This window comes from Limanda limanda, chromosome 6 (assembly GCF_963576545.1).
Source record: "Limanda limanda chromosome 6, fLimLim1.1, whole genome shotgun sequence".
Lineage (NCBI taxonomy): Eukaryota > Metazoa > Chordata > Actinopteri > Pleuronectiformes > Pleuronectidae > Limanda > Limanda limanda.
The window spans coordinates 17,724,368-17,738,022 of NC_083641.1; the positions used below are offsets into that span (position 1 = coordinate 17,724,368).

At 44.7% G+C, this 13,655-nt stretch overlaps 1 protein-coding gene across 5 annotated transcripts in view; it reads left to right on the forward strand.

The window, feature by feature from the left end:
• The first annotated feature begins 2,964 nt into the window (after nt 1–2,964).
• Nucleotides 2,965–13,655, forward strand: part of dscaml1 (Down syndrome cell adhesion molecule like 1) — a 93,455-nt gene continuing 82,764 nt past the window's right edge. For 2 of the 5 annotated variants that reach the window (XM_061073261.1, XM_061073262.1), the window contains exons 1-2: nt 2,974–3,031; nt 12,340–12,660. In XM_061073261.1, coding sequence (XP_060929244.1) covers nt 2,989–3,031; nt 12,340–12,660 — 364 coding nt within the window. In that variant the 5' untranslated portion in view covers nt 2,974–2,988. Of the gene's footprint in view, nt 3,032–12,339; nt 12,661–13,655 lie in introns of all 5 variants that reach the window. The other 3 variants (XM_061073259.1, XM_061073260.1, XM_061073263.1) reach the window with 2 other exon arrangements.

The window sequence follows — 13,655 nt, forward strand, 5'->3', positions numbered from 1 at the left end:
CTTCCTATCTCCTTCCCTATCTCCAGGCAACGCCGGAGCAGAGTGACGGAGAGGGAGTCACGTGTGGCGGTGGGTTTTCAGTGGCGTGGTGGTGGCAGCCTGTCCTGGGTCCTGTCCGCCCGTGACAGTCACTCGAGCTGTCTGGGAGCTGCTTGCCTGTTCTCTGGCCCCGGCTGGCCAAGCTCAGCCTGTCAGCCCCCATGATGATCACCGGCTGACACAGAGTACAACCTGCTTGGTGCTGTCAGGCCGACTCACGTCAGGCCCTTAACCAGCTCGCCACGCTGCTTTTGAAGTCCTGACGGAGACTTCACGTGCTGCCAATACCCGACTGCTGGGCGGAGCCTCTGTTTGTCAAGGTGTTGGATGATGTTACATGTCCGGTTTGTCACTGGGAGATGAGGAAGAGTATTGAGGTGCAGAAAACCCGGTGCAGAGACCTCTTCTATTCCCTGAGGGCTGTCACATTTCCAAACAAGAGGGCCTGTCTCACTCAGCATGCCCCACAGGCTGCACTCGAATTACAGTTTGCAGCTGGGGAAGTGCATGAAGCCGAACATGCATTCATCTAGAAACAATTCAAACAACACATCTGGACGCAGCAGAATATATTATGGAAGTGCTCCCGTGCACACTCTTTGCATGTTCCCCCGTTGTTGTGCGGCGTTTGTGTGTGTTTTCACATTTGTGGGTCTGTTTGAGTGAGAGAGAGAGACAGAGAGGGTGCGTGGGTGTGTGTGTGTGTTTCCACCTGTTACATAATGGAGAGTGGAGGCAGAGTGTGCTGCCTGGCCTCATGGCGTACTACAGCGTCTCTTCAGTGGGAGCCAGAGGCCACAGCTTGATTCCACGACTGTCTTCGGTGTCCACACTCAAAACACCACATTAGAACCAGACAGGGGGAGAGTGACGGTGGAGGTCAGAAGGTCGTGTGTGTCGAGTCGAAGGTGTTTGATGATGTCAGATTAGTTGTGTGGCTTCACGGACGACAAGTGGGCTTTGACCGACAATCAGCTATGTGTTTACTGTGTGTTGATGCGGCATGCTGAAATCTCAGTTGATTGTATTTATTGATTTGGTTTGAAAGATAATGACGTAAAACTAGTTTGGGGAGAATGTTTTGTAACATATCAGGTCAATTTACATTCTGCTTTTCTTGTATGACCTCTAAAGTTTCTCAAACATTCGAACAGTTCAGCACTTTCTCTTTCACACGTTGCCGGCACAGCTGTCGATGGCAATTTGGGGTTTGAAGGAACCTGGGATCGAACCGCCGACCTTCTCATTAGTGGACAACATGCTCTAGCCTCCCACAGCATTTAGTCCAAGGTGGTCTTCCATCCAAGTTCTAACCAGTCCCAACCCTCTTTAAATCTGAGATCGGATGAGCTCGGGCATAAATGGAACGTGACCCAAGTCCGGACACTCCTCTGGTACAGACTGACATTGAATAAGGTTGTGAACCCACTGGGGCCACTGATGCTAAAACATATAGGGTGGAACTACTTTGGATATTTAAAACAAACACATAGAACAGCGTCATCCTAGAACTGACATGCAATGTTAAGATTGCATCCTGATCAGTTGCAAAACATGCAAAACAGACCAGCTGCAGAGTATTCAGGTTTTCTGTCCCGACTCCTTGTTTCAGGAAGTTTAACTGACAGTGCACTTAAACATTTTATTAACAGGAAATTGAATAGCTTAGTTATATATATATATATATATATATATATATATATATATATATATATATATATATATATATATCAGTACATGTGAGGAAGATAGAAAAGATAGAAAGACTTCAAAATGTCATTTATTCACCATTATAGAATGATAAGCATCTTTTCAATGATGTACTTATTAGGGCCCGAGCACTGACATCAAAGGTCAGGTGAGACCCTATTGAAATTATAAGGATTATTATAATTATTATTATTCAGGCAAATGAATTGGCTTTTTGAGGGCTTTACCATGCTCAACTTCTTACCAAAATTTGCAGAAAGGAATTCTGAAGGAATTTTCAATGGGCGTGGCAAAATGGCTCAACGGTGCCCCCCGAGACCCCCGAGACCCCTGGAACGTGTTCACATTGACCGGTCTTCACAAAAATCGATATACAGGTGTATCATGACCAGACAAACAAAAAAGTCTTTAGGTGCAATTGGAAAAACACAACAGGAAGCCTGCTGTTTTGCATTTAGTGGCCATTTTGGCCATATTCCACATTTTTACTTTGATGTACTTATATCAAAATTATTTTCTGTTCCAAAAAAGAAGTGAACTAGAGCACCACAGTGTTTTTAGTGACACAAGTGCACAATGCACATCACTTCTTTCCTTCTAAAGTGAACGGAGGCTGCAGCTTCTCTCCGCTCCTGCTCCTCACCTGGAAGTCACGCTGTAAAAATGCGCACGGTCTTTTCCATCTTTCCATGTTGCACTATATGTTGGCGCTGACATTTTTACGCAGACACAACACAATGGCAACTGATTTATGGAAATTCCTCTGTGGATTTGCATAACGGTCGTTTTCTAAACTTGCTTTGCGAACAAAAATGAAATAACTTGCATGACTGGTATTTGTTGTTTGGAAGTTTACACTGGCAACTCGGCAGCCGCACCGGAGAAATCCACCTATCCCCTGCGCGTAAAACCCGAGGTTCCTTTCGTTTGGTCCCGCGTTTGGCTCACCTCTCCATCACGGCGCATCACTAGGATACTGGTGGGGGGGGTGGTGGGTGGGGCGACGGCAGCCCGTCCCGGTAAGGGGAGGAGAGAGAGAGCGGCCAGCAGAGGCGGTACTTGCTCCGCGGCTCGTTGCTCGGCGTCGGAGAGAGTGGGACCAGGGCTGGAGAGAGAGCGCCGGGGAGCAGCAGCAGAACCAGTCCAGCACGGAGCCTCGCCTGGCCCACCGCCGAGCCGTGTGCACTCTTCTCTGGGGACTGCACCACATTCCTGTGAAATATAACTGCTTTTAATGGCATGTGGCTTGTAACTTTACTTCTGCTGTATTCTTTGCAAGAAGGTAAGGTTGGATACCCATGTCTGTGAGTGTTTGCTTATCTGCATGCCCGTCTCCTGTCTCATTCTGAAGTTGGCTGTGCGTCTTTATCATGATCAGCCTCCCAGGTGGATGAGTGTTGATGGATGGAGCTGGGGACATTGATGGAGGAGAGACAGGGACGTGGAATCAAACTCTGAATCACCTTCGGAGGAGCACTGACAACTTTTTCTTAATGTTTGGAGAGGATGCTTTTCCTGGTGTGCCCTCGTCTCCCTCCTCCTGAAGGAGTGCTCGCATTCATCTTCCCTCTGTCTCATCATGATGAGCTGATGATATGATTTAAAAAATGATGAAGGGGCTTATCACGAGCATAAAAAGAAAAATCAATATGCACTTCATTTGGATGCGCACGGAGAAAAACGGCACAGATCTCCAAACTCAAAAACCGTGGAGATGGAAAAAGGCATTTCCATTTTGCATGATGAATATCTGGAGGAGTCGTGAATATGGAGGCTGTTGAACAGGAGGAGAGGAAGATAAGGATCTGTGGGCACGGAGGGACGCTGCTGCCGGCCACAGCTGTCCGATGTTTACGCACAAAAAGTCCCAGAGAGTCACAGGAGTTTAATGTATATTCACTGACTCTCGTTCTTTGGCCCCTCAAAACAAACAAGATGCCATGGTGTGTGTGTGTGTGTGTGTGCGTGCGTGCATATGCGTGTGCGTGAGGAGGACTTCGGAGGGGGGTGTTTGGTTTTTAGCCTCCTTTATATATGTCAGTTAATTGTATTTGGAAGGACACATTATAAATGGTGTTAAAACGCCTGTTTGTGCGTGTGTGTTGAGAGAGTGCGCGCTGCTGGGAGGCAACAAGGGTCAATGCATTTTATGAGATACGTGTGAACTGATGCTGGGGGGGGGGTATTGAGCGCTGGCCTTTAATTTGTGGATAATGTGCCCCGGTTGGACATTTGAAAGACGAGGCCATTGATATCCCTTTATTTCCCTTTTCCTTGATCAAAACGCACAGAGTGTCAGTGCATGCACACTCAGTTGTTATCATCCCTGGTCTAATTATTCATCCACCATTTTCTGTGGCACCAGATTCCACTGATTGGCTTCGCTCTAAATGCTGCAGATGGGAGAGGAAGATTCTGTTATTTCTCTTTTTAATGAATAGGCTTTAAATGTTTAATTTGTTATATATGGATTTCTGTCACTCCACTGAAGAAATAAAAAGAAGCAATATTTTAAATCCTCACTTCAGATTTACGCGTTTTCTTTTACGCACCGTGCTGTGATCTTAAAATGCCTGATGATCAGCCTTTTCTGACAGTAAATTTGGATTAATAATCCTAATCGTTTGTTTATGATTGTGGGCAGAAGGTGTGTTTCATGGTCCTGCTCTCCATCATTGGCCTTGGCAGTGCCCTCTGCCAGGCTGCAGCTGCGGCGAGCACTTCTGCGCTGTTTTTGTTGTATGTAATTGGATTACAGGCTCTATTTCGATTATACACACTGTACATCGTCCTGTCCCGTGACTGAACGAGATGTACTGTGTGTGTGTCTGTGTGTGTGTGTGTGTCAGTGTGTGTGTGTGTGTGTGTGTGTGTCTGAGGGGGGAGGAGGGCTGGGGGCTGCAAACAGCCACTGGAGCGGAAAGAGTGCTTGAGATGGGAGAGATGTAGATAACGCAGTGGAAAACAAACTTCCATTTTCCGTTGCTTTTCAGCGCCATGTTCCACTCGTTCTGCTCGAACCAGCTGTGGTCTGCAGCCAGACGTGTATCCTAGATCCATATCATTTTTTAATAAACTTTGTTTTAACGGTGCGAAAGATGGCTCTATTATCATACATGCATATGCATTAGTACTGCGTATTTTCCTGGCTCGGCCGCGCCTCCCAGAATGGCACACAGTCCTCTGCTTCTCTCTTTTTATGATTCAGCATGGAAAGATATATTTCACATCACACCACTGCATTTCTTTAACAGCATGTAGTTTTTATAATTTTTTTTGTCGTTAATTCGAGATTTCCATTCAGTCATTACTGAGCGTTTGTTGAGATGGTTTGGCTGCGTATCAGCACACCTGCACCCATGGAGTGTGAAGAGGAGGGGAGGGGGAGCACAGAGATGGATAGATGGATAGATGGATAGATGGATAGATAGATGAATAGATAGAGAGAGAGAGGAGGGGGAGAATACACCCATTCCTCTTTGTCATGATTTGGGAGGTTGGTTGTCATTTTATGGAAATAAAATTGAGACAAACTCAGCTGAGGACTGTGTGGGGAATACAGGCTTTTATAAGGCCCGTCAGGCCAGACCGTGCAGGGCCTGAGAAATTGGAGAAGGATTTAATAATTATTATGATTAATAGGTATTTTCACCATCGGTGAGGAGAAGAGGAAACGCGATTCATCGTTGAATTTAAGGAGCTTTAATCAGTGATTGTGCACATTTCAAGGAAATGTGGTGGTGGAGGGAAGGAGGTGGAGTGAGACCTCTTGCTATAATTATTTCATCAATTAATGTGATTCCGGTTTTATCCAGTTTTGGTCGAGAGGCCTCCTGCAATACAAACTGAAAATTGACTGTGTTAGTGTTGATTCTGCACGGATGTAAAACACTGATTCATATGCATGCAACATATCTGTGCATCTGGTGGAAAAAGCTTCGATTTGTATGAATTTATTGTGCGTGCAGGTTATGTTATGTCACCTTTCGTTCCTGATTCCAGTAAAGAATATTGTGTAAAGTATATGCAGTGTGGTGTCTGTGTGTGTGTGCGTGCGTGTGTGTGTGTATGTGTGTGTGTGTGTGTGTTTGCATCTCATCAGATCACCTGCGTGTCACAGTTCAGAGTTCTCATTCCTTTACAAGGGAGCCCTTTGTTTTCCCGAGACCTGTGCGTGTGATCCACGGAGATGTTGCAGACCACGGGCTGCATGTGTGTAAATTGTGAATCAAAAACAGATAGCGACTGGAGGAGAAGTGCGTTGAGGGGGGGAGCCCAGTAATTGCGGTATGAGTCAGACTCTGGTGGCTGCTCGGCTGCACCCGCACGATGAGTTGTTGCGTCTGGGTGAAGGCTTCGGTTGCGCATGCATGGAGGAAGTCTATGGCAGCAACTCCGGAGTTTTATTTCTCACTTTAAATATCATGTTGTGGATTTTGTTCTCATTTGGAGATAGAGAGGACATCGACTATGTATTGGTTTGTTTGGTGCAAAGTAACAGCGATCAATGAATGTCCAGACCATGGTGCGAGAGAGGGTATATGCGCAATTATACATTGAGACCAAGTCGTGCCAGTAAAGGACTGTAAAAAGGACTTCTCTTTTATTTGAAACACTTCTTTAATTATAATTGATCATAGAACACTGTGGTAAAGAGTTGAGAACATTGATTCGGTTGCAGTTCCTCTTCCTCCTGTCCATGACGCACAGCTCCAATTACGCACGAAAAAAGTAGACGCACCGAAAGGCCAACCATACTTCCCTGGCTCCCGCTGTGTCCCACCGTGCCTGAGCAGCCCTCGTCATTTGTCTCGGAGGAGAGAGAGACAGCCCCGCAGTATAATGGCTACATGTCACCCTCGCGTTAACTTCACCTCCCTCGCTGTGCTCCGGCGAGCAAAGCCTGTTTTCCTCGTCGGGGTGTTATTGGCGCGCTGCGTTTGGCAGTTTAGGCGGTGCAACGTAAACACGTCCATCTGATCCGAGTCCTCCGGTCTCAATTCCAGTCTGAACATTTAGTTTGTCTTGAAACACGTCGGCCAATGGGTGTTAGATAATATTGTCAGTTGTGGTTTTTGCCTTCGAAGGCGCATTAAATGAAACATCTCTGCATATACAGGCTGATTTGATCATTTCTCTTGAGTGAAAACAGATTGTTTGAGTTCACAGAAGTGCATGGCAGGACTTGGTAAGAGGATAATCTTGCACTGAGTCCATTCAGATGTCATGCACCACTCAAAATAAAACAATCCCAAAGGCTCAGATGTCATACACAGCAGTACGGTCCATAGCAACAGCATTGTAATGGCGCACACAAACACACAAACACACGTACACACACAAGTTGGTTTTGACCGCTCACTCAACAGGTTTTTATGCACAACAGCGGTGTCCGGTCGCCCCGGTGACCTCTCCATTAGGCCGAGAGGGAAAGATTGATGTCTGCTTCTTGGATGACAAAACAAAACACCGACAAAATCAAACGAGCACACTATCATACTTCAGCATCTCGCAATCATCTTTCACTGCATGCGCTCCTCTTCCTCTCTCTCTCTCTCTGTCGATCTCCTGTTCTGCTTACTATCAAACAATTTATGGCCCTGTCTCTGAGGGAGAATAGAAGACGAAAAAAACATCTCTACAAATCTGACACTCACTTCAACAGCGGAAATCATCTTTCTGAAGTGGGAGATGTGAATTTTCAGATGCTGAAATGGCTGCCTAATATTTTACTGACACTGCATAAACTGTGCATCGGGGTTGTTTACCCCCTCCTACCCCCACCTCCCCGCACGTATATGTGTGTGTGTGTGTGTGTGTGTGTGTGTGTGTGTGTGTGTGTGTGTGTGTGTGTGTGTGTGTGTGTGTGTGTGTGTGTGTGTGTGTGTGTGTGTGCATGCATGTATTCACATCCCTAGTATCATGCCATGCGGTCTTTTCGTCCTCCACTCCAGTGATATGACACCATGTGAGAAAATTATTTCCTCTCTGACTGCACACAAAAGCAGAAACATATTGTCATGCAACCCTAATGCATATCTCAATCTGGAGTCATTGTATAGTTAATGAGCACCCCCCACCCCCCCAGCCCCTCTATCAAACACGATTATATCTTTTGCCCATTATGTCTTTCCATTTTTTTTGTAGCATCACTACAAAGACTGTATTCCCACTGACTTCAATGCTTCGGCTGTTATTTGGCCTGAATGTGTTTGTGTGCTGTTATCTGTAGTGCTACATGGTTCGCCGAATAGGAAATCTACTTGCTATTATGAATGTATATGTGCAATCTGAAATGTATTTATGTGACTTTGTGTGTGTGTGTGTGTGTGTGTGTGTGTGTGTGTGTGTGTGTGTGTATGTCTGTGTGTGTGTGTGTTTCATGGAGAGAGAGAGTGAGAGCGGGAGGGAGAAGGAGAGGGATTTATAGCCCCGTTTTTCTATGCACGTAATGGTATGAATCTCAGTGTGTGAGTGTGTGTGTGTGTGTGTGTGTGTGTGTGTGTGTGTGTGTGTGTGTGTGTGTGTGTGTGTGTGTGTGTGTGTGTGTGTGTGTGTGTGTGTGTGTGTGTGTGTGTGTGTGTGTGTGTGTGTGTGTGTGTGTGTGTGTGTGTGTGTGTGTTTGTGTGTGTGTGGTGAGTGTGTCTCTGAATGAATGTAGATGAGACAGAAAAAAGCTGCATTATGCATAGCGGTTCACCATAGGCAATATCCATGCTCCTCCAGCATACATATTCATACTCCATTTTCATATCCATTGCAAAAGTAGGAAAAAAAGGTGCAAATGTAAGTGTATCTCAAAGAATGATTTGAGTAAAAAGAAAAACAAAAAAAGAAAAGCAGGCTAAAAGAAAAGTGAAGGTTAAGAAAAGAAGAGGAAACAATGAACAAATGGAAAAAGGATTCAACCTGACAGGAAAAATGTCTGTGAGCGTTTCACCCAAAATCACTTTGACCTTCTTCATCGTAATCAACGTATTCGGGCTGGAAGAAGGGAATCAAAATACACTTCATGAAGGGATGAGTGCTGCTCCTCTGCTCCTTATTTCTCTGCTGGAGAACGGGTGCAAAGGCAGCCTGGGGCTATGAAAGGACTCAGATAACCATCTGAGGTTAGATGTTGCCCAAATAAAGAGGAAAAACTAGGTTAATGTCCGCCTTGTTTTCATATTTTGCTTATGATTTTATCATGATATTTGACTGATAGCATTGTTTGTTTTAGTTACCCTGTGGTCGTCTGTACATTTTATACAAATTTCATGAAAGCTCTGGGTTCTTTATGGCCTCATTCAGACATGTTAATGCAACTTACTACATTTTCAGATAATTATAATTAGATTTGTTTTCTTGTTAAACATTTCAACTGTCAGAAACCCTGCAGAGGTCAAAACTGAAGAGTAGCAGGAAACCAGGAACTTTATGTCTGTGTCATATCGCACATCACAGACAGCTGCACCCTGATGTCAAGTTACAAAACTCTGAACCACGACTGTGACCACACACACGATGGTCTCTTTTGCTAAAGGACGCAAACCCATGTGCATGTAGTGGCTTGGAGTTTGCTTCAGTGTGGCTGTTTACATACATCTTTGCGTGCATGAGTGTGCATGTGTGTGTGTTTGTGAACACGGTGACCTGAATTTGTTCTGTAGGACAATGCGATTAGCTATCGCATCATAAGCTGCTGCTGCTTTTCAGAGGCCCTAATTTTCCCCTGCAGGATCAATCTGAATGTGAGCTGTTGCACCTGAGCTGTTTTAAATGTTTAGTTTGAGGCCATTTTTGATTACGTCACAACAACAATTTAAAATTTGTTTATTTCCCAGCAAATGACTCAGGTGTAGAGTGAAAACAGCGGTTCCCAACTTGGCAGTCAGGAAGCAAAATGTGAGGCATTTTGAAAAGCATAAAGACATATTAATGCTATAAAATCATGTATATTTTTTAGACTTTCTTCTAATCCCATTCTGGATATCTGGAAGTTGATATTTAAATGTTCATATAATTCATTCATTAATGGAACACTAGCAGAGAGGCTGGGCACCTCTGGTCTAACAGGTGTACTTCTGCAGTGGTAAAGACTCAGATAGTTTCAACATGTCCACATATTTGTATTTAGGAGGATATCTGCACATAAATCAGATGACAAATTGGCATGATGCTTGTGTTTAAAAACCCATATCTTCAAATTATGACACTCTGACTGCAAGATTCTGCAATTCTGAGTCAATTGTAACACCTGTTTTAGTTTTAAACCTGTGTGCAGAAAAGTTAGAATAAATAGCTAATAATAATAAAATAAGTGGCCTGCACATCTGTCTGCTGCCACTCCAAACTGTAGCAGTACGAATGCAGACTTGATTAAACCGACTGGGATTTCTACACCTCGGCAGTTCCAGGATCACTTCTTTGCATTCACACAAACAGCCACAGATTCAGTGCAACCACTATTTCCTCTGTGATGAAATACAATCAAACAATCCCACCAAAAAACTTCATTCAAAAAATGTTAACTACTCTGAAGCACAACATTATTTTGTGAAAACATCAGAATCAGAAATACTAAATTGATCCTGGAGGAAGTCGGGTTTCATTGGTCGCTCCATCCAATAACAGAAATATGTAAAGACATTGACATAAACATAAGTCATGATCTTATTGACATGATGATATTCTGATCACAAAGTCTTATACAGTGATAATATTCCCTTAGTGAAGGCCTAAACAGAAACAAAGTGTCCTTTTTACATGAAAATATTCTTTGAATAACAGAATTTATCATCAGACAGAAGAGGGTCACAGTCATCACATTATAGTTTCCTTTTTATTTGCTCGATATGGAAACACTGCGTGTGTGTCTGTGTGTGTGTCTGTGTGCGTGTGGCGCTCTCCTCGGTGCTGAAAATGCAGATCAGTCTGCCTCACAGCCTGTGAGCGAGATTGACATGGATTCGGATGGTAGGATGGATTGAACTTGACCTGAATTTGGATGTTTGAACACTGAGGATCTGCTCCACTTTTAGCTGGCAGGCAGGAGAACAATAACTTTCTTCCTCCTCAGCATCTCCGCCGCTCTCGCACACACATGTACTTACAGTCTGCACATGCACCCGAGCAGCGATCACAGCGCTTTCCCCGGTGTTGGCTCTGTTTGACATCGAGAACAGAGGCAGTCATTTAACGTTAACCCCTCCACCTCCTTTGACCTTACCACTCAAAGACAAACTCACTGCATCAAACACCTTTGCTCCTGAGCACCTTTACCTCAACCAGCCACCCGTATCCTGTAGTATTGCACCGCTGCTCGGCTCCCTGATCACTGCCTTCGCTCCACACCCACACACGGAGGAGAACATGCAGGGAAGTCGGACACTGGCCTCCCACGGCACTGCGATTCCAGGGTGGATAGACGATGTGTGTGTTAAATGTGTGAGGAGATTATGTGGGTTTAACTCTCTACGTCTGGCATACAAATTCCAATCACATAACATTGGCTGTCTCTATGTGTGGCAGGAAAAGTGGATTCTGGGAAAGTGGGTAGATAGAGGGAAGCAGATATATGAATAGAGTGGAAATCAACCTATGACAGTTTGGATTTGATCCCTAATCCTTGCATTTCCTATTAATGCCATTTTATTAACGTCATTTTGTCATTGCATGTCACTATTTACACTGGATAGAAGAGATTCAAAGAACAATTACCGGTTATCCAACTCCATGCTGTGTATTCAGAGTTTAAAAAGACAGCCAATCGGATTGTGTGTTTCATTTTATAGCTGCCTGCTAATGACACCCATTGATGTAGAGGATCTGTAGAAATTAGAGCCTAAATGACGCCTGATAGTGTCTTTATATCTCCATTGATGTGTTTTAGCCAACACCCTATTTCCTCCCCAGCGCAGAGAGAATTAAAGAGATAGAGCTAATCCAGGCATTGTTGACACAATCCAGGAAAAGGGATTAATTAAGTATCATTGTCTGAGAAGAAAATTCTCTGGCTTGGGGCACAGCGTCTTCCCCTGGCCTCCAGCCAAGCTGAGCTCAGCACTTCTTTGCACCCTTGCCTCCTCCTTACCCCCCATCCCCACCCACACTCTCTCACACACACACACACACACACACACACACACACACACACACACACAGAAACACACACATCTTAAAGATGCCTGGAAACCCTAATCGGAGAGGGAGCTTTCTTTGAGAGAGCGGATATGTGGTGGTCCGGCTCCCCTAGGACTACTTATCTGGCAGCAGCGCCTCATATGTGCCAAAACATACAGCGTGGTTTTACACAGCAAACTGGCCTGTTCCCCACATGAAGGACTTCATACAGGGATGTGACAGGCCTTCAGTAGGCTGGAGACATGCAGCAGTTAACTATCACTTTATCTTTCTGCCTCACGAACGATGCCAACAGAAAAAAAATGAAGGCGGTGGTGGTGGGGTCAACATTTTGGACCCAGTTTCCCACCTATTGAGGCAGATTTCTTCAATGCTTTGTGATTGAGCACATGCTCTCTTCTCATACCTGCCCGACATGAACGTGCCACTTAACCAACCCTGTCTCCCTTTCTCTCATCCCAACAGTCAACAGTGAGGATGTTGTCTCTACACGGCTGTACTTTGTGAACGCCTCCCTGCAGCGGGTGACCTTCTCCAGCTCGGTGGGGGTGTCCCTGCCCTGCCCTGCGGGCGGCGCCCCCCATGCCGTCCTGCGCTGGTACCTGGCCGCCGGAGACGACATTTACGATGTGCCCCATATCCGCCACGTGCATGCCAACGGCACCCTCCAGCTCTACTCCTTCTCTCCCTCCGCCTATAACAGCATCATCCACGACAACGAGTACTTCTGCACTGCTGAGAACCAGGCAGGAAAGATCCGAAGCCCCAGCATCCACATCAAAGCAGGTGAGGGCTGGACACTATGCAAACTCAGACAACGGTCAAAGGGAGAGTTGAGTCTCCAGAGGACTGACATTTTTCTTCCAACTTAGCATTTCAACACTTTGAATACCAGCGTATGTCTGACTACCAGTCTCTAGTCTGATCTACAATTTTTTATCATTTTTGGCACCTGATCCCTTCTACAACACAGCACCCCAATAACATTTATTCTGTTGATATTACCCTGGATATAAAGTGTGTATAAATTTAGTTTTACCAACTCAGAAAACATCATGTGTGATTACCTAAAATTGTGTCACAACAAAGAAAGTGGGACACCGGTGCCTTTATTGGATTCCTCACATTTTGCTGCAATGGTTTTAACTAATTCATAGACTTGCGCAGTCTTTAAAGGTGCCCGGTAATTTTGCATTGGACCTTTTATTCAGACTGGGGGCTGACAAGAGGTAGATTAAAATAAAAAAAATAAAAATAATGGCCAAATTCAGAGCATCTGAGGCTGAGAAACCCCAACCTTTTTAACCCTGGAATGATTAAGGCCTAAAAAAAACACTTGGATCTTACAGAATCTCAATACTGCCTTTCATTAGACCCTCACTCCAGGAACAAAGCACAGATCTTTTGACAATCCATGTCCCCAGTTTGTTGCAAAAACTTTTTTAACACTGATGACATCAGTTGTGTAGCATTATCAGATTTATTCTAACCCTGTACATTACAGATACTGAGTAGTACTTCTTGAGACAAGTAAACTGATCTTCATTTGGTGCAAGCACACAGGTTAATCACTTCCTGGTCATTCCCAAATTTTTCACTCCACTATGTCTGTATATTATATATACTATTTACACTATTTATACTTAACAGTATTACCTAGCTATGGCCCGGCATGTGTAAATATCGTAAATATGGCGACCCAAACAGCTGTCATATTGGCATACTACACCATCAACTTCTCTCAGTGGGGGGGAAGCATCTCTGAGGGCCACGTCTCGACC